Genomic DNA, 20,422 nt, shown 5'->3' on the forward strand with positions numbered 1-20,422 from the left:
GCTCACTTACACGATTGATTTCAATCACTTTAACCACTTATCTGCAATGAAACTACTAGCAGCACCTATGCTTTCACACCTTTCATATGCCATCCAGCTTATATTTTTCATTTTTTCCTACAATCATTCTAGCAGATTTACCTCTCCAACAAATTTCTCAGACACAATGCAAAACTCAACAATCTCACAAGACCTTTCACATAAATGCCCCACATTTAAACGTTTTTTGAAAGTCATTTCCTTATTTGACACAAGATTTTTATAGACCGAATGCTTCCTGATACCCTTTTTTTTTTTTTACATAGGCATCACCACATTATCAAGGCCAAGAGGCCACTCAAGGATAAGGGTTAAAGAGTGTACATTAGAAATTGGACAATATAATAATCATTAGTAATGAAAATTTGGTAAATTTGATAACTTATATGGAACGGCTCATCAAGAACTTATTTATGTTAGACTTGAACACAACCATATTGTAGTCAGCCGGAAAGCAGGAAAACGGAAGACAATTCCACAGGCGTGCAGTTCTAAGAAAGAAGCTTTGTTCATGGAATCTACGTTTAGGTTTAGGCACAGATAAAGAGTGGGGGGAATTATTGATAGTGTTTACAGCTAGAAGAGTGTTTCTTGTGAAAGTTAGGCGAGGGGGACCATAGATTGAAGCTCAGTCGAACACTTTCCATGAAAATAACGATACATCAGAGACAAACTCGCAACATCTCTTCTGTGAGATAGAGGTTGCAGGGAAGAGAAAAGGACATCTCCTACAAGGCTACGAAGTCTATTTTGAACTCTATCAAGTCTTTTCTAGCAGCTCCTGCCCAGATGTGGCAACAGTATTCCATCCTTGGACGTACCTGGCTCTTATATAGATAGAGAATAGCATCAGCAGTGAGATATCTACTGGATCGATAGAAAGATCCCACCATTTTTCCAGCGGCCTTGGCAACAGATTTGATGTACGTGTTCCATTTAAGATCAGGAGTAATGGTCAAGCCCAGAAGCTTGTCAAAACTTGAGGCCTCCTGAAGACGAGAGCCATTCATTTCAATTGATGCCAGATGTGGATCAGAATGTTGATGATGTAAAGAGAGAAGCTTGGTTTTAGATGCATTAAAAGTAACCAGCCACTCCTTACCCCATTGTACTACATGCTCAAGATCAGAGGAGAGAGAATTGGAGAGAACTTGGTCGTTTACTGTCTTAGATGTGCTACCATAAATGCTAGTGTCGTCAGCATAGATGTCTACAAATGATGTAAGGATGTGATTTGGAAGATCATTAATATAGATCAGGAAAAGAGTTGGGCCCAGGATGGATCCCTGAGGGACACCGGCATTAATACTGTGAGCTTCTGATTTTTGCCCCTCAACTACTACTCTTATGAACCTATCAGAAAGAAATGATTTAATAATTGAGAAGACATTTCCAGCTATACCATAGCTAGAGATCTTATGAAGTAAACCTTTATGCCATACCTTATTAAAGGCCTTAGATATGTCAAGAGCAATTGCCCTAGAAAGGTTGTCTCCGCCGAGAGATTTGCTAATCCTATGAGATATAACTGTAAGCACATCTGCTGTAGATCTAGCAGAACGGAAACCATATTGAGTGTCACTAAGAAGGTTATTTTTGTTGAGATGGTTGGTTACTTCTGTATTTAACACAGATTCTAGCAACTTACTCATGGCGCACAGGAGACTTATTGGCCTGTACTGAGAGGGGGATGAGCGATCACCTGAATTCTTAAATACAGGGCATACTGATGAGATTTTCCAGGGAGATGGGAAACTATTCTCCTTAAGACCACGTTTAAACAGTTTTGTAAGTATGGGCGCTAGTTCAGGTTGAAGTTTTTTGAGTACTATAATTGGAATACCATCAGGGCCAGTTGCTTTACTGGAATCAAGGTTTTTGATTAGCTTGGCAACATCACGTACAGATATACGTATATCAAATAGTGTGTTTTCTGATACAGGAGGAAATATTGGGGGTTGGCAGCCTTGATCGCAAAGGGTAGAATTAGCTGCAAAGTTCCTGACAAAGAGTTTGGCTTTGTCTGATGCTGACGAGATTACCTCAGGTCCATTGATAATAGTTGGGATGGAGCACACGCTTCTGTTCAGGATTCTGTTTGCTATTTGCCAAAACTGGTGGGAACCAAGCCGCTGCTCAGCTACTTTGGACTTAACAGATTGAGCATACAACTCTCTTGCATTCTTTATTACTTTCTTACAATGGTTGCTGGCAGTCCTGAAAGCGGCTTTAGTTTTCATACATCTATTACGTTGGAAACAGTGGAAAAAGTGATTTCTGTGCGCAATGGCAGCAGCACATTCTGGAGAGAACCATGGCTGGCTGTTAGGTTTTTGCTGAAACTTTTTCGAGGGTATGAAACGGTCAATACCTACAATTAACCATTCCGTCAGGTCTAATACTATAGAGGACACATCCTTTTTAAACATTGAATGCAGAGGTAGATCAGATATAAATGTAGATATAAATGTGATAGGGACCAGTGCCTTTGTAGGTGATTGCTTACCAAGGCTAAACAGTGCTTCATCTGGCCTTAATGAGCTATTGTACTCTCCTAAGGATAGAGAAAAAAAAACTGATGTGTAAAGCTTAACAAGAGAGCTGTCGCTGCTGCTGTTGACACTGTGAAAATATCTATTTGAAATGTTTTATAGCAGATAAAATCTTTTTTGAAGGAAATAGAATCCAACTAGATTTTTTCGTTAAGATGGAGACCAGTGATCAACAACAAAAAAAAACAAAAAAACTGATGAATCAAAATTGGATTGGTAAAGAAAGATTTTACTTTATTATATAGAAAAAGATCATATAGATAGAGAGCAAAAAAAAAAAAAGTGTTTTTTCAAAATTGTTTAACATGCAGGACTATACTTTATAATCTTAACAAGTCATCTCATATCTAGTCTTCTAACTTAATTAAATTTACAACCATCTGTTTCTATGTAGAACATCTTGATAAGAAATAAGATACTCTTTATGGCAAAACTTTGGTCAACCGATAAGCCTTACCAAATTTAGGGGAGGCAACTCTTCAGTTTACTTTATCCAGTACACATTTGCTATAATATAGCAGAATTCTTATAAAAAACAGGGTGAAGTTTTTGCTATAATCTTTCCCCAAAGGAGAAAGTTTCTAGGGAATATCAAAGTCTGAAGTAGTCTCCAATTGCTATCAATATTAGTTTTTGAGGGTAGGTGTAGAAGTTCTTCCACATAAAGAGCCTAGTATTCCTTAGACATGGATCTAACTTAATAACTCGATTTGAGCCCAAAACAATAAATGTTAATGGGGCATGTTAGGGATCAAAGTTAAAAAAAAAAATTGACTGCTGCGGTCTCTTCCAAATTATTCAAACAATTTATGGTCTAAACATTTGAAATTTTACATAAAGGGTATTCAGAGATAGGGCAAGATTTTTAATCGGTTTGGGTCGAAAATTTGAGCTACCAATATATAAATGTATGTATGTTCGCATGTCTGCCTAAAACTTTCAACAAAGGCGAAGGATTTTTACCAGATCAGTATTGTTTGTAAGCTCAACATTTCAGACGACAAATATCAAAAAATTGGCTAAAAACATTAACTTCTTCACCTTCAACTGGGCACTTTTCTACAGGGAGAGGGTCGCTTTTTTTCCCCTGATATTTTTGAAAGTCATCCCCTCTTTTCAATTGTCTAGCCTTAATTTAAACCTACGTCACTTTCGCTTTGGCAGTGGCCGTAACAGCAAAGACGTCACATTTTTCCCCCATTCTTTTCCTCATTCCAGATACGGGTTCGAGCCTGCCTTCCTACTACCACTACTGAAATGCTAGTTAGAATTAAAATAGGTATCCTAAACCAAACTTTTCGTCATCATATCTAAAAACTTAATATGATCACATAAATCTTTGTAAAACATAAACAATGATATTAAATTTATTTTGACACTGCATTCAGCCACCAAATTACAACTGCTATAAAGTTTGTTGGAAATTAGAAATTTAGAGAGACTAAAAATGCAAGCTTGAAAGAAGTGAAAAATCTTTACAAATCTAATATCTGGTGGTAAATGGACATTAATCATAACGTAAACGATAATTATTTAATCAGGTCAGCATATTACACAAAATCCTTTCATCTTGGGGAAAAAAGTACAAAAATGACAGGGAAGTTCAACTTACTTTTCATATAAAACTAGCGGGGGGTACTTGGCGTTGCCCGGGTGTTTCGAGATGTGTGTGCTCGGATGGGGGTTGGGGGTGTTAATCAAAACATAATGAGAAGCGAAGTAAATATTTAAAAAAAAAAAAAAAAACTAACGTAAGGCAAACGAACGATGTTAAATGTAAAAATGGGAAAAACAAAAAAGAAAATGCGAAAAAAAAAAACAGAAAAACAAACACTAAAACCTCTTTAAAAAATTTGAAAAAAAAAACTGGTTTAAATAACCCTGTTTCAATATTAAAATTTTTTAAAAATTAAAAAAAGACAGCTCACACCACGATTCGAACCCAAAACCTTTAGATAAGCAACAGAGCTAAGATGATGTCAACGAAATTGTGTCGCTTTTTCAAATATTTAAAGTAAATCATGTTCCAACGTAGTATGACGCATGTGTAGAACAAAACTCGTCATGAGAGGACGGTTTTTGCTGACCCCCCCCCCACCCTGTAGAAAACTGCTGATTTTAGGGTGAAGGAATTAACTTAATTAATTTTGGCCAATTTTTCAATATTTGTCAGGCGAAGGTTAGAACTTTAAAATGATAGCGATCTGGCGAAAATCTGTTACCTGTGTCAAAAGTTTTTGTTAGACATACAAACACACATACATACATACACACATTTTCGCTTTTATATTTATAGACTAGCGGGGGGTACCCGGCGTTGCCCGGGTGTTTGTAGGTGTGTAGGGTGTTAAATAAAAAAGAAACTGGGGATAGGATCGAACCCGAAGCCCTGAAGCGAAGTTTGAAAATAAAATCGGCCAGCCAGAATGAGTTAGTGAAAGATGTTTGAATTTATTTAAGTAAGAACCAAATTGACAGGTGCACGCCCGGAAGTCGTCGAGCGTTATGACGACGACGTAGGTTTGTTTGTTATAAGCGAAGTAATAAAAAAACGTTTTAATTAATCAAAACATTGAAAAAAAAAAAAAAAAAAAACCAAAAAAAAAAACTAACGTAAGGCAAACGAACAATGAAAACAGAAAAACGAACACTTGAAAAATGGCTTTAATAAGCCTGTTTCGATATTAAAATTTAAAAAATCGGTGGGTACCCGGGTGTTTTTGGGCATGTGGTCGGGGGTGGATAAGCTAAGTATAAAAAAAACCCCGAAAAACGAACGTTACATGAAAAATGGCCTAAATAACACTGGTTCAATATTTAAATTTTAAAAAATCGAAAAAAAAAAAAAAAAAAAAAAAAAGACATCTCACACCACGATTAGAACCTAAAACGTTTAAATAATGAACCAACGCGCTAATCGACTGACCTAATGCGACGTACATGAAATTTAGTCAGTTTTTCAACTATTTAAAGTAAATCAGGTCATGACGTCATCTGGCGCATGTGAAGAACCGGCCATCGTCATGAGAAGACCGTTTTTGTTGACCGCTTCCCCCCCCCTGTCGAAAATTGTTGATTTCGAGGTGAAAAAAAAAAATGAACATTTTTGGCCAATTTTTCGATATTTTTTTATGAGCGAAGGATGGAGCTTCGATATGATACCGAGTTTGTGAATTTTCGTCGTGTCTGTCAGAAGTTTTTAGCAGACACACAAACATACATTTTCGCTTTTATATATACAGATAGATTTATTTCAGCATCTAAAAAATTGAATCTATATAATCATTCATAGTAAAGACCAAATCGGATAAAAAAAACAACTTAATATTTGAATAATGTAAAAACAAATGGAAGCATAATTTGATAACAGAGCAAAGGGCTGGATGACAGAGTCTCTAAAGTCTTTTCTCTCTTGAAAATAACTTACAGATCCATATAAGGAAATGACATTCATTTTCAACTATGGATTCAGTTACTTGCCTATAAATTGCTTCTAGATGAATCATTATTCAAAACTACTAGCAGCATACATTATTATAACAAGACTAACTTTACGTTTGTTCCCATAATGCTCCTTTTTTTTTTTTTTTTTTAAATATTAAAATAGTTTTTAGTTTTAGAATTGAAAACATAGATTTTATTTGTTCTAATTAGCCAGAATTTGCAATTAACTCACCAAGTGACCCATCTCTTCCTAAACTTCACTATCACCAGATGATTTTTGATCCCTCCTCCAATTTTATTTAATACAGTATCTATTAATAGCTCCTGTCACTCTTTCTCTCTGTTCTAATCAACAGTTGAAGGTAATAAAAGTAAAAACGATTGAAAATAGTCCAAAAGGAAATAGCACCATGTGTAGCAATATTATTTAATCCCTAGCTAGGGAGAGAAATGGAGGAAGATGATAGTAAAATGATACTGATTTGAAATTTAGTCTTTATTTCTATATATTCAACTGGGTTTAACCCTCTCTCCAAACAATAGGTCGTATTTTTTCTAGTTCTGATCAATGTTTACATCTTCAAATCCTTTTATATCTAACTAGCGGGGGTGCACGGGTGTTTGGAAGTGTAAACAAAGAAAAAACAAAAAAGGCAGGCAGGCTCGAACCTGCAATGTGAAGAGGGAAAATAAAGTGAAAGAAAACCTGACGTCTTACCCCTACTCCATGACGCGACCAGAAGTATAAAGCGTTCAAATTTAACGCAGTCAATCAAAAAGATGACTTGCAGAAATGGCCTTGCTTTCAAACCTCACACGAAGGTTGTTTTTAATGTGGGGGAAAAGCAGCTCCCAAAAAAGGGGTCCCTTCTGGCAGTATCCAAATAAATAGTAATTGTCTCAGTATGAAGGGTTTCCCCTAGATTGACCAAGGACACCAATTACAGAACAGATACAACCTGGGTGAAGGCAGGGAGTTGGCACCAGCGGGCGATTAGTTTCACTTTATATGAAAAAGACAAATAGCAGAGACGACTGCACGGTGGGAATTTAAAACTTGATCAAAAAAAAGATAGCAACAATGTCCATTTGCGAATCTGAGATATTACGATCTAGGAAGTTTAAGAAAACTTCTTCCAGAATCTAACCGACATGAGAACTCCAATTAAAAAAGCCTTTCATTGACATACACAAATGCGCACGTCCATTTTGCCTTTTATATATACTAGCAGGGATGCCTGGGTGTTTTGGAGGTGTAAAAGAAAATTTTAGTAGGAAGGTAGGCTCGAACCCGAAGCCTTGACGCGAAGGTGGAAAAGAAAGGGAAAGAAACGCTGACATCTTACCTGCTCGGCCACGAGGGGGAGAGAAAGTGAAAACTGTTTTAATTTAACGATTAAAAAGTTAAATGACAGGTGTGTGAATTTAATGAGGTCAAACATCATGCGACTTAACTTTGCCGCTGCAAGCCAGTTTCTGCGTATTTGTTTCCTTCCACCAAAATATTGGGGAAAACAGCTCCCCTAAAAAGGGGAGTGTTCAAATGAATAGCAATTGTCTGATATGACCGGGGGGGAGGGTCCCAGCATTGATCAAACCTTATTGCTTTCTGGACGTCTCGGCACAAAAGGCCAAGAACGACTTTGCTTTCAGCTTTGATTTTTTTATACTGAAATACCAAAGAAACACATGGCGAGCGAAAAAAAAAAAAAAAAAAAAAAAAAAAAAAATCGCGAAAATAGCATGTAAAAGTCGCCAAAATTAAAGATACACGCGAGCTCGTTTCATAAATCTTAGATATTATAAAAAGTTTTAAGAATGAGTGACCCCAAAAAAGCCTTTGCCGGACATACACAAAAATACACACACAGTTTCGCTTTTATAGATATAGATAACATCACTAAACCAAGCAATTGGACATTAACTACCATAATCTGGGAAGGGAGCATCAACCATATCTAACTCTAAAAGTATGTTATTCAAAGTAATGTGTAAAAAAAACAAATGAGGATCCACCCTGTTGTTGTTGTTGTTGTAACAGTGTTCATGTCAGTAGAATTGAGCTGACTTCCACCCTGACCTGTACTACATTTGAATCATGCCGGCCTATACAAAGTGGTCATAAGAGAGGACAAACAACATGGGAAACAAATCGCAATTCTATAATCATAGGCCAGCTAGTAGACGCTGTGGAGTAGATCTGGAGAATAGGAGGCGTGCAAAAACAATTCCAACTCAATTTTTGCCATCTTCACAATTAACTTGTGACATGGTACATTGTCTTTGTGAAAGCATTTTCTTGATGATTTACTCCTTTAAACACCCTGATAATGTTTTAATGATTATTCCTTTCGACTGATAATCAATGAACAAAATAGCTTGCACATCCTCAAATACAGAGGCCAAAACTTTTCCTAAGGTTTCTGTGTTGTTTTGGACAGATTTCACTTGTTGTCATCGTCCCTTAACTACAGATTTGACTTTTGAGTGGTCCATGCTTCATCCATTGTCAAATATTGACACAAAAACTACTTTTTGGTGGGTTGAAACAACACTTAATCGTCGATGCATTGTTCTTTTTGATCAATTATCAGCAAGCATGCTACCACTTTGAACGCAAACATTCTGTTATCTAATTTCTCTCACACAATTTACATTTACAATCTGAGCATTAAAAATAATGTGTGTGTAGGACCATGTTTAACGTCATCCTACCAACAGTTATTACTGACAAAGTAGAGTCTGAATAAAACTTATCAAGCCATTGCTTCATTTGAACAGTATTTTTCTCCATCAAATTTTCACACATACCATTTGAAGATTAGAAAAGGGTAGTGCCTGTTTATCATGATTCCATACTCACAACCAAAAAATATGCAACCAAGCATATTTACGAGTATCCATAAATCTTAAGGAAAAAAAAATTGGAGTGCGGTTATTGCCAACCATCTTCAAATAAAGCAACAATGTCAAAACTGAAACAAAGATTTAAAAAAATTGGAATGTTTTCATAAAACAAGTAACACCCACTTATAAATAAAAGGATATTCTTAAGTAGAGCAAGCATAGCAAGAAAATGCAATTTCAGATTAAATAAAATGCCATTTCAAACTTTATCAGGACAAATCTTTGACCAGATGACCAGAGCATTTTATAGAGGTATTTGAACATATCTACCAATTCCATTATAATGACTAGTATTTTTATAAATTTGAAACGATTGAAATTAAGTTATGGAACGATTAATTACATAATTCATTAATATTTATTAAGTCAGCAAAAACAAAGAATAACTGTAGCCTAATTTGATTCCATTAAAAATGGTTCCATTCCTATATTTAAAAAATTGGATCACATTTCCTTTGGACAAAAAATAAAACAAAAAAAACTTTACTAAAATCAGCTGACTGTCAAGCATTAACAAATTAACAAAAAGAGAAAAAAAAAAACCTGAATTTCACAGTTTGATAGAAATTCTGTCTTTTTGCCATAGTTAAACAACAGCAAGCAATGGCAGACTGTAAAAATCAATATTTGCCATTAATTTAGGTCAGATGCAGCAATCTATTCTTGGTGTCATTGGTGGAAAGAAGAGGGCTTTTTTGCAGTTAATTCAGCAAAGAATTGGCTATATGTTCAAGGGGCCATCGCTACTTAGTAAACAATCACCTAAAGCACCAACATCTAAGGACACACAAATTCATAAACTTGGACAAAATTAAAACAGAGAAAACTGAAATAAGGGTCAGACAGGGGCTAGTGCAGAGAGCAGACACTAGCAAGTACTAGTTCTTACATGGGTAAAATTATAAGCCTCAAAATTATGTAATTAGCAGTAGTCTCTAAGTTCAGCATTCATAAAGGGCATGTTGAGCTAGCTTCCACCAAATGAGGAAATTTCTAGGGAATATTAAATTCACAAGCATTTCCCAACCCAGAGATGTGAATTGCCAATGACAATAAGAACCAAAATCGAAATGAATTTACGAAAGGGGATCACTTCAAACATCTACACTGCATCGAAGACATAATGTACCAATGCAGCAAAGTCCCTGGTGTAACCTCGTACACCTCTAAAGAAATCCAATCTCCTCCAGAAGCGTTGTTCCTACGCAACCAAAATGCTGTACTTTTACCATTTTTTTTGTAAAGAGTTATCGCCATATTCCCACACACAGCACCTGACATTCCCAAAATGGTCACCCATGTGGTATTAACCAGGCTTAATATTGCTTAACTTTCATTGCTCTTACCAGAACCAACGTGTTAATGTGATTATGCTGGATTTCCAAAGATTAGAAACATTGGCATAGCTTACCCTACCCACATTTGCGTATCAAAACTTGCAAGTTAAGGTACGGGGGACACATTTTAAGCGTGGTTCTGCAGTGTCGAATCTTCTTGCATCGATCGTGGATATGTCACATGATTTAAATGGATTTAACGCATATATTTGTTGTTGTTGGGAAAGAGAAGCCATCATCAGAAATAACGAGATAGACGAGAAAGAACATGAAAATATTTTCATCAAACAACATATTTTTGTAACGTGGACAGAAAATGGATTTATCAAATATTCTGAAGTTTTAGAAATTAAATCTTATATTTTAATGAGTGAAAGCTTTTAACATGGATTAACTAATTTAGAGATAAAAAAAGGTCTACACTAACATGATGACGGATAAATTGAAACAATCTTTTTTCTATTTCATTGACCACTATAGCTCTGTAGACAAAAGCTGCATATGCAAATCCTTTCAACAGCCACTTAGTACAATTCTTGCTGCACGTGTTTTGGTAAATATGCGTCCTTTTTTTTTTTTTTTTTCTTTTTGCTTTCAATAATTCTTACATTTTTTCAGCTCAACTGCTTCTCCTAATAAAGTCATCTATATAAGAATATATAGTCATCTATATAAGAAGTCTCAAGTATTTTCACTCATTTGTTAGTTACTTTACTATAGAAATTTTGAATGCTCCCTTCAGTCCACCTTTCTTCTATTGGGGGTGTTTTGATTGGCTATTCCTAATACTTTTTTTATTTGTTTTTTTTTTTTTACAGGACAGAAAGCTTTTGGGTGATGTAAAAGTAATACCTGCTAAAGAAATTATGATACAACATAAATTGGTGATTTGCAATTTCACACTGAATAAAGCTTATGAATTCAAGAGAAGGTTGAATATAGAATACATGAAACTTGAGTTTAGAGACCAAATGATGGAATGTTTGGTTATAAAATCCACTTCAGGACGTGTGGAAGAAGTTGAAAGATACACTATTGGAAGTAACAGATCAGATTTGCAGCTGGACGGAAGAGCCCTTAAGGTATAGAGTGACATGATAGATGGAATGAGTAAGTTGAGAAGCGTATTGAAGAAAAGTGGAAATGAAGGCGTGAATGAATAAAAAAGGTTTAGTGAATAAGGATGTGTGTCCGATTGCAAAGAGGACAGCAAGTGTATATTAATATATTTCTATGCATAGGATTCACTTCTAAACTAATTAACCAATCCTTATGAATTTTTGAAAACATGCTAAGTGTAAAGGTGGATAATGTGGACCATATTTAGTTTACTTTTATTATGCAAACAGAGTATGAAAGCCCTTTGTGAAAACTTAGATAACTCCAATTTTTATGAAATTTTAACAGTTATTAGACATTTCAGTCTCTTTAGGGTATTTTAAAAGGTTTTAAGAGGCATAACATAAGCTCATCACTCATTTAAAAATTCAAATATTTTCTTGGACACCATATAAGCAAGGTTCCCTTAATGTATTCAAGACTACTTAAGCATTAGTTTTTAAACATGTCCTACGATCAAAATCCTGTAATCAAGATTGGAGATTCTAGACAAAGTTTAGTTGTATTATATCAGGATTTAATCTTTGTAAGGGATATAAAAACAAAGCAAAACTAAAACTGTTCTGGGAATTAATTTTATCCATCCTAGGATAAGTATATATATATATATATATATATATATATATATATATATATATATATATATATTGCAGAAATTCCTGTCTAGACCAAAATACCACTGGTTTGCAACAACAGATGCTACATACAAATTTATCATGTTTAGATTATTAGCCACTATCTTATGTAACTTTAGAACATCATTTTAGACACATTTAGTCGTTTTAAGAGAACCCTACATTTCATCCTAGCAGAAACACCATCGCAATCATCTTTAGAGGAAGTAGTTCCTATTTTTCCCTCTAAATGTGAAGTCCTACCGCCCCCAGTCATTACCAGGAGGAATCTTTCACTTTCAACAGATATGGGGTTCCACCCTTCGTAATTTGATCATAATCACAGACATACCATTAGTTTTCCCTTCCGGCTCATAAATAATGTCTCCCCAGCCAGATTCCACCGAATCTGATTGGCTGAGACCAAATATTCTTATATTCCGAAATGAATATATTGCCTACATAAACAAACACTTTAAAAAATTCTCCAAAATGGCATCGCTCTCTACAGGAGACATTAATACTAACAGAAAAAACAAGTACATACATATTAACTGCTCATACACAGACACTTAAATACTGGTACCCTTAATTACTGGAACAAACGTGCACAAGTAAAAAAAATAGTTAATTGTGCATAAAACCAGACTAACTTTCAAACACGCCGGCAGGTGTGTCAATTTAGGTATAGAAGCACAAAATGGATACTTTCACTGTTCTCCAAAACTACTTATATATTTGGGCAAAATATTAAAATATTTTTTGTTAATATATTTTTTCAAACATATTTATGTTTTTTTTGTTTTTTTTCAAATACAGTTATGTTTTTATTTTTAAATATACTTTATTCAAACTTGTACAATTTATTATGATTGTCGCCGATTTAAAAAAAAAACAAAAAAAAACTATTTTCATAGTTAATTTCCTTATAATAAAAATATATAAAAATATGTAAACATTTTCATCAATTGATTTCATATTTTAAAAATATATTTATTTAGAGAAACATAAGAAAACAATGAACGTTCCAGCAGTTTGAAAAAGGTAAATGCTCAATAGAAAATAGTTTAAAAGTTAAAATATGAATATTTCACATGTTAAACATTGCATTTAAGCATCATAAGTACTAATCCAGTAGATGATATTGCAGAAAAATTTATTTTTAAATCAGCGACAATTATAATAGATTGCACACACTTAAATAAAGTACCCTAAAAAAAAGCGTAACTATATTCGAAAAAACAAAAAATGTAAATGTTTGAAAAAATATATTAACAAAAACTCTTAATATTTATAATATATTTTTTGAAGAATAGCAGAAGTGCTGTATCCATTTTGCGCTTCTATACCTCAATTGACATACTTGTTGGCATGCTTGAAAGTTAGGGTCTGTTTTTATGCACAATTACCGATTTTGTACACTGCTTACCAATGCTACAGTTTGAACATAAATTTCATTACATAGTGAAACAATTATTTGTTATATGTGTTTTCACCAAAATTGTGCACATGTTAACCCTTTTCTAAATTTCCTTTCTTTTTTTTTGAGGGGGGGGGGGTAAATTTGTTCGTTAGGTTTTCTTTAGGACAAGTTTTATAGGCTTTTGACTATGCTGATTACGAAAATCTAATTTATATTTGTGAAGGCAAGTACTTATAGAGACATAAACACCTGTATTATGCACTGTAATTCACTGGCTGCTAGGTTTGTATGTACGCGCGATAAACAAACCTACTTCTCTCCTACCAACACCCCCTCCCCCCTTTTTTAGCATTTGCAAACGATTATTATGGTTAAATTTAGGGGAATTATTCCCCTCCCACCTAAAAAATGGGGTTGTCTACTCCGAAAGTTGTTCTTTACATGGGGATGTTGAGGGTGTCTATTCCTAACGCTGTCCTTAAGATAGGGAGGTTGGTGGTGTCTATTCCGAAAGCCATTTTAACATGGGGAGTTTGGGATGTCCGTTCTTAACACAACAATACTCAAAGTGAAATAAAAAAAAAGTCATAATTGTTTTATTTTACACGTTAAAAAAGACAACATAAAACTGGAATTTAATTTAATACTATTGGTGGAACAGTTGAAAAGAGGAAGACTTTAACAACAAACAGAAACAGCTGAGACTGCTACCACTGATTCCGATCATTCGAAACAGTTCAGATACAGTGAGAATCCCTAACTTCTGTTTTTACTTTCCATTATTATTCTAATGGACCATTTTTCATAATTTTATTAATACATACTGATTTATGCATTTCCTTAATTGCTATTTTTAAATTCAAACAGTACCTGCAGGTTATCGCCTCAAACCAGCACGAATCGCCAGTGAAAACCTGATTATTTTATTTCAGCTACAGCTGCCACTGTCTGCAATTGTTCAGGGACGACAGTGGCCAAGAACAACTGTAGTTTACTTTTTTGCAAGGGGGGGGGGGGCGGACGACTGTCAGGCCTCCACCAGGCAATGTCGGTTAACAGGTCCTGCTAGTATACATATGAAGCAAGGTTGTCTGTATGCACATTGTGGCATCACAGTGAAACTTGCTTTAAAAAAAAAGAAAAAGAAAAAAAAAGCTAATTACAGATTTATTATACAAAATTAAATTTACAAACAACATTAGAAAATAATGATCCAATAATTTTAGCATTCCCTTTCAGCAGACTAGACAATTTGTTTTTGCTCAGTGGCTGAGTGGCTTCAGCTTTCATCTTCAATTCCAATATTTTATGCTATCTTTCAGAATTTGAATCTCACTCTACACTATTGCGTTTACTTTCCATACATTTCCTAGCCAATATTTTAAGTTATTTTTATTTTAATTTAAAATTTAAAAAAAACTCCTTTGAAATGATTTGCAAAAGAGAAAGATTTGAGAAACATGGCATAAACAAGTACTTTAACGTACATATTATGGAGTTATAGTTTGTATTTAACGTACATATTATGGAGTTATAGTTTGTATTTAACGTACATATTATGGAGTTATAGTTTGTATTTAACGTACATATTATGGAGTTATAGTTTGTATTTAACGTACATATTATGGAGTTATAGTTTGTATTTAACGTACATATTATGGAGTTATAGTTTGTATTTAACGTACATATTATGGAGTTATAGTTTGTATTTAACGTACATATTATGGAGTTATAGTTTGTATTTAACGTACATATTATGGAGTTATAGTTTGTATTTAACGTACATATTATGGAGTTATAGTTTGTATTTAACGTACATATTATGGAGTTATAGTTTGTATTTAACGTACATATTATGGAGTTATAGTTTGTATTTAACGTACATATTATGGAGTTATAGTTTGTATTTAACGTACATATTATGGAGTTATAGTTTGTATTTAACGTACATATTATGGAGTTATAGTTTGTATTTAACGTACATATTATGGAGTTATAGTTTGTATTTAACGTACATATTATGGAGTTATAGTTTGTATTTAACGACTACCACTTTTTCAAGCATCTCAACTTTTTGCGTGAGAAATGCTTCAAAAACCTAAGCAATATCAAAAATGCCTTCATCGCCATCAGAACGCAAGATTTTTACGTTACTGGCATAAATACACTTGTTTTGCGTTAGCAAAAGTGTGTTGATTCTGATGATACTTATTTTGATCAATAAATTTTTGTTTGAGCTGAGATATGTTCATCTAAATTTAAAAGTTAAAAACTGCAAGAACTTTCTTGTCAACCTGATGAAAAGAAAAATTCTGCCCTGAGAATTACATTCCTGGAAACAAGTATTTGGAGAAATTAAATATCCACGCATCACCTGTAAGATCAGGAATCACTAAGTGATAACATCAGACATCTTTCATTCATTCTAAACGGACATTGTCCATATGAAGACATATTGGCAAGAGAAAAATAATTTAAAATTTACACTTTTTTTAATAAGAGTATTTTTACTTAACTTTTTGCACATGTCAATTTTTTATTTCACCAAATATTCGATTAATATTAAAAATTTAATGCATATTTATCAATGTGTAGGCAAGAAATGCGCGCGCACACACACACCTTGTCAGTTTTATTTATAGTCTGCACGGACAGCTTTTAAATTAGTATAAATGTCTACAACTGTAATAATAATACTGGTAATTATACAAAGTGGTGTTATACTATTGCTTTTATGGAAAGAGGTCAAATAATAAAATCTTTATTTGTTAGTTCTTTTTTTTTTTTTTTTTTTTTTTAATTCAATTTTCAGCCCAAACAAGGCACAGTGCCACTTTGAAGTAGGAGGCTACTATCAGGGACACAAGTTGCAAAGGTATTATGAAGGGAGATGAGTAGCAAGATGTTTGTTCACATTACACTTGAACTTCTGCATGTCAGTACAGTTGGGAAAGCAGAATCCCGGAAGGGAGTTCTAAAAACTTGCAGTTCTGGGGAAGAAACTATTTGAGTAAAAGGCTTTCTTACACCTAGGGATCTCTACTGTAAAGGGGTGGGATTTAGCTGCTTGTTGGGTTTGTCGGGGGTATTTACGTCGAGGGGGTGTCAGAGCATTTACTATTAAAATACTTGTAGAACAGACAGAGGAATGCAACGTTTCGTCGATGGGACAGAGGTTGAAGCTTAGATGACAGTTCAGGACCTATCAGGTTGGCAATTCTCTTTTGAACCCTATCCAAGAGTGAGAGACAAGCAGCAGATGCACCAGCCCAAATGTGACAACAGTACTCCATAAATGGGCAAATCGTGGCCTTATAGAGGTACAGAATACTTTCAGGCGTAAGTAATTTTCTAGCACGGTAGAAAGAGCCCACCTTTTTTGCAGTAGCCTTGGCAATGCTCTCAATGTATCTATTCCAGTTCATGTTCCCTGTAAACGTTAGGCCGAGGAGTTTAAAAAAAGTACCTTCAGGCAATGTGTTCTTGGCCATTGCTATTGGTGGTAGAGAAGGTTTCTTGTAATTATTGAAGGAAACAAGCTTAGTCTTGGCAGCATTGAATGTGACCATCCATTTTTGTCCCCATTCCACTACAGATTGGAGATCATCCTTTAGTGTTTCTGCCATTTCCTTATATATGTGTTTATTCGTTTTCCCCTCGTGCTTGTTATAGAGCATGGTGTCATCGGCAAATATACTCATCTCCGAAACAATTTTATCAGGGAGGTCATTTATGAATATCAGGAATAATAAAAGTCCAAAGATAGCCCCCTGAGGTACTCCCGTATTTATATCATATTGTTTAGATGTACGACCGTCGAGGACAACTTGGATTTTTCTCTTAAGAAGGATTTAATTACATTATGTATTCTTCCAGTGACACCATATGATCTAATTTTCCTTAGAAGACCATCTTGCCATACCCTGTCAAAGGCCTTAGATATATCAAGGGCTACTGCTCTACCCTCCCCTGTTTTGTCCAGTCTAGTCAGTTCAAGCTGCACTACTTAGAAATACTAAACATTTGATTTCACATTCTAATTTACATAATCATAAGATAGCGGATTTATTTTTCTACATAGAAAACTCTTTTTTGTTAAAATTTTCATTCTTTACAAATCATTGAAAGTTTCAGCTTGCACTTATTTCTAGAAACATCTCTTCAGTAAACAATTTTATGCAAGATGGAACGTTAAATTGTCGCCCCCAGAAAAGTTGACATGATTCCATTTCCGTTTAATGAAAACTGGTTTTCTTTTTTGTTGCAGATCATCTACTAGTTGGCCAGTTGTATACAAATCCCAAGAGTGATAAGAGCCTGGTCAATAAGCGAAATTAGAGATGCACGGCTTTGCCAGTTATGGCAACAGGAGCATTGCCAGCACCCTCAAAATGCAAATCAGGACAGTTCAACGCTTGAGAGCACAGCTCAACGAAGTTTCCAGCCATGATTATAATCTTTGGTGTGATTTCAAGTGAGGGCCACATCATGCCACCTCACATCTTCAAAGTCAGCTTGAAAGTCAACACCAAAGTGTACCTGGAGAGTGTGCTGACCCCCTTGTGCAATAAGGTGGCCGCTGGCAGACCTTGGGTGTGTCTTCCGAAGAAGTGTTACGACTTTGTACCCTTCTCTCACTGGCTCTCTCCTCCCCTGAACCTGCTGGACTACTTCGTTTGGTCATACGTCGAGAACATCACCAATATGACCTACCACAAAATCAGCCTGATTGCCGCCATAAGCCAAGTATTCACCAAGCTCCTGCCAATGCTTATGAAAAAGGCATGCTCTCAGTTCCAGACCCGTATTGAGGTGGTGATTGAAGCTGACAGTGGTTACATTGAATAGATATTAGCTCTACTATATAATCAAGTTACTGGAGGAAGGAAAAGAGAAACGAAAGGAAAAGAGAAACCAGGGGGGGGGGACTTAAAAAGGAAAAACAAGAAACTAAAACAATTGTGAAAAAAAAAAAAAGTGATAATGAATTTGTAAACAAGCATTAGCATTTATAATCAACTTAAAAAAGATAACTTTTATTATTTACCTCATTTCCAAAATTCATCAAGTTCTGTATAGCAATCAGTGATTTGAAAACCACAACCCAGTTACCATGTTGTGTACGCTCAATCAATAAATCAGCCAGGTGTGGTATCGAGACATTTGGTTCGTTTGTGCATTGTACTAAATCTGCAATGGAACAAGAAAACAGTTTTTTAATTTTGTGAAAAGAAATGCAACAACAAATCTTGTAGTAGATAGGTTTTGTAAAGTAAACATTAAACTGTTTAAAATCAAATTGAACAGTAAACTAAATTATATTAAAAATAAAGTATTTATTAATCATTTTTTTTTTTATTTCTTGTTTATGATTTCAAAGTGAATGGCTTATGTTACTCTTGATTGGTTCTAAAGTCAGAATCCAGTGCTTCAATAAATAATTGATGCCATGACATGAAATGTGTGAAAAGTGTAAATAACAGTCTATCAACAAACATTAAAACGAAGATACTATTTTATTGATAAAAGTTTTTGAATAAAAATAATTTTTATTGGTAATATTTTTAAAATGAGTGAGCAAATATTTTATGCAAAAACCATTATTTGAATAATAATGAAATTAAAGTAACTAGAAATTAAATGCATAAAATAAAAATGAACATTGAAACGTTTGCATCATATTTTAACTAAGAATGGAAATCGGCAAATCAACATGTTTCTGTTAACTTTCTCACTACATGTTGCAAGAATATTCATGCACAGAGCAAATAATTGCTATGATAAATCTGTACGCTTCACTGTTAGTCCAAGAACTGAAACACTCAAACATAAAAATCCACAGTGAAAAATAGTACACAGATGTTTACATGGTCATATTTAAACAGAATAGATTTAAGTTTCAGAATTCAGATTAACATATTAGCAACATTTTTATATCCTTCATTACATTTAATATTACTTGCTAACTAATATACTCCAAAAAAAAAAAAAAAAAAAAAAAAAATAGATATGATTGTAAAAGATTGGATGAGAGTTTGTAAAAATAGTGTAAAATTGGAATTTTCCACATAAGGATAGATTAAACAGTAAATTATAAAATTCTATTAAAAGTTAAAAGATGGGAAGGTGAGAAATTAGGGTAACGTGTCAGGATATAACCTCATGCACAAAAAAATCATAAGTGACACAGGGATGCAGAGAGAGGTGTCTTTCTCTTTGGCTTCAAATACCTTTTTCAAACCTCTTTTAATATCCCCACCCGCCCCTGACAAGCTTCTGTAATGTGTAATTGTATAGTGCTATGAAATAAAACTTCAAGTATTATGTTAGCGTTTTTGCTGGGGTTTTTTTTTTTTTTTTTTTTTTAAATAATTTGTTACCTTATTGCAAATTCAAAGGAAAGCCGACAAAACTTGTTACTATTAATATTCGATATAACAAATTAAAATTTTTTCATTTTATCTAACTTTTAATTTGGATACATAAACAATAATACCAAATTTATTTTGATAGCACATTTAGCCACTGAATTATGAGAATTGAAAGTTTGTTGTAAATTAGAAAATTTGCCATCGTATGTGTTATTGGTCCAAAAGCTTTGAACAAATGAATAGTTTTGAACACCTTGTATCTCCATAATATGATTCATAGAATAGTACAGTTCTTTTAATAGTAAAAAATTAAACCTCAGAGTTGGAACATTTAAAAACAAATGGAAATTTGATAGCAGATCAAAAATTTCATTCATTAAAGTTGGGACAGTGTTGTTGGATGTAGCAATGATGACGATGGAAAGAAAGAGCATTGTTAAGCAAGGTTGTTATGCTCACACATAATTATTTGTGGATATAATGAATTGATAAAGGAGAAATCTATGGTAACTGAGTTGACATCAACGGCCATTAAAAACACACTAGCTGAAAAAGTTGACATCTTCGATTATAAAGATATCGATAAAAAATGTCAGAAATGGTGCCTTTCGGCAAT

The 20,422-nt window shown here is 34.1% G+C and overlaps 1 protein-coding gene across 45 annotated transcripts in view; it reads right to left on the reverse strand.

The window, feature by feature from the left end:
- Positions 1-20,422, reverse strand: part of LOC145291553 (phosphatidylinositol-binding clathrin assembly protein LAP-like) — a 343,700-nt gene that overhangs the window by 228,685 nt on the left and 94,593 nt on the right. For all 45 annotated transcript variants that reach the window (XM_080137599.1, XM_080137598.1, XM_080137615.1 and 42 more), the window contains exon 2: positions 18,483-18,625. In XM_080137599.1, the coding sequence (XP_079993725.1) occupies positions 18,483-18,625 (143 nt within the window). The remainder of the gene's footprint in view (positions 1-18,482; positions 18,626-20,422) is intronic.

This window comes from Euprymna scolopes, chromosome 12 (genome assembly GCF_053919585.1).
Source record: "Euprymna scolopes isolate OS-2025 chromosome 12, ASM5391958v1, whole genome shotgun sequence".
Taxonomy (NCBI): domain Eukaryota; kingdom Metazoa; phylum Mollusca; class Cephalopoda; order Sepiida; family Sepiolidae; genus Euprymna; species Euprymna scolopes.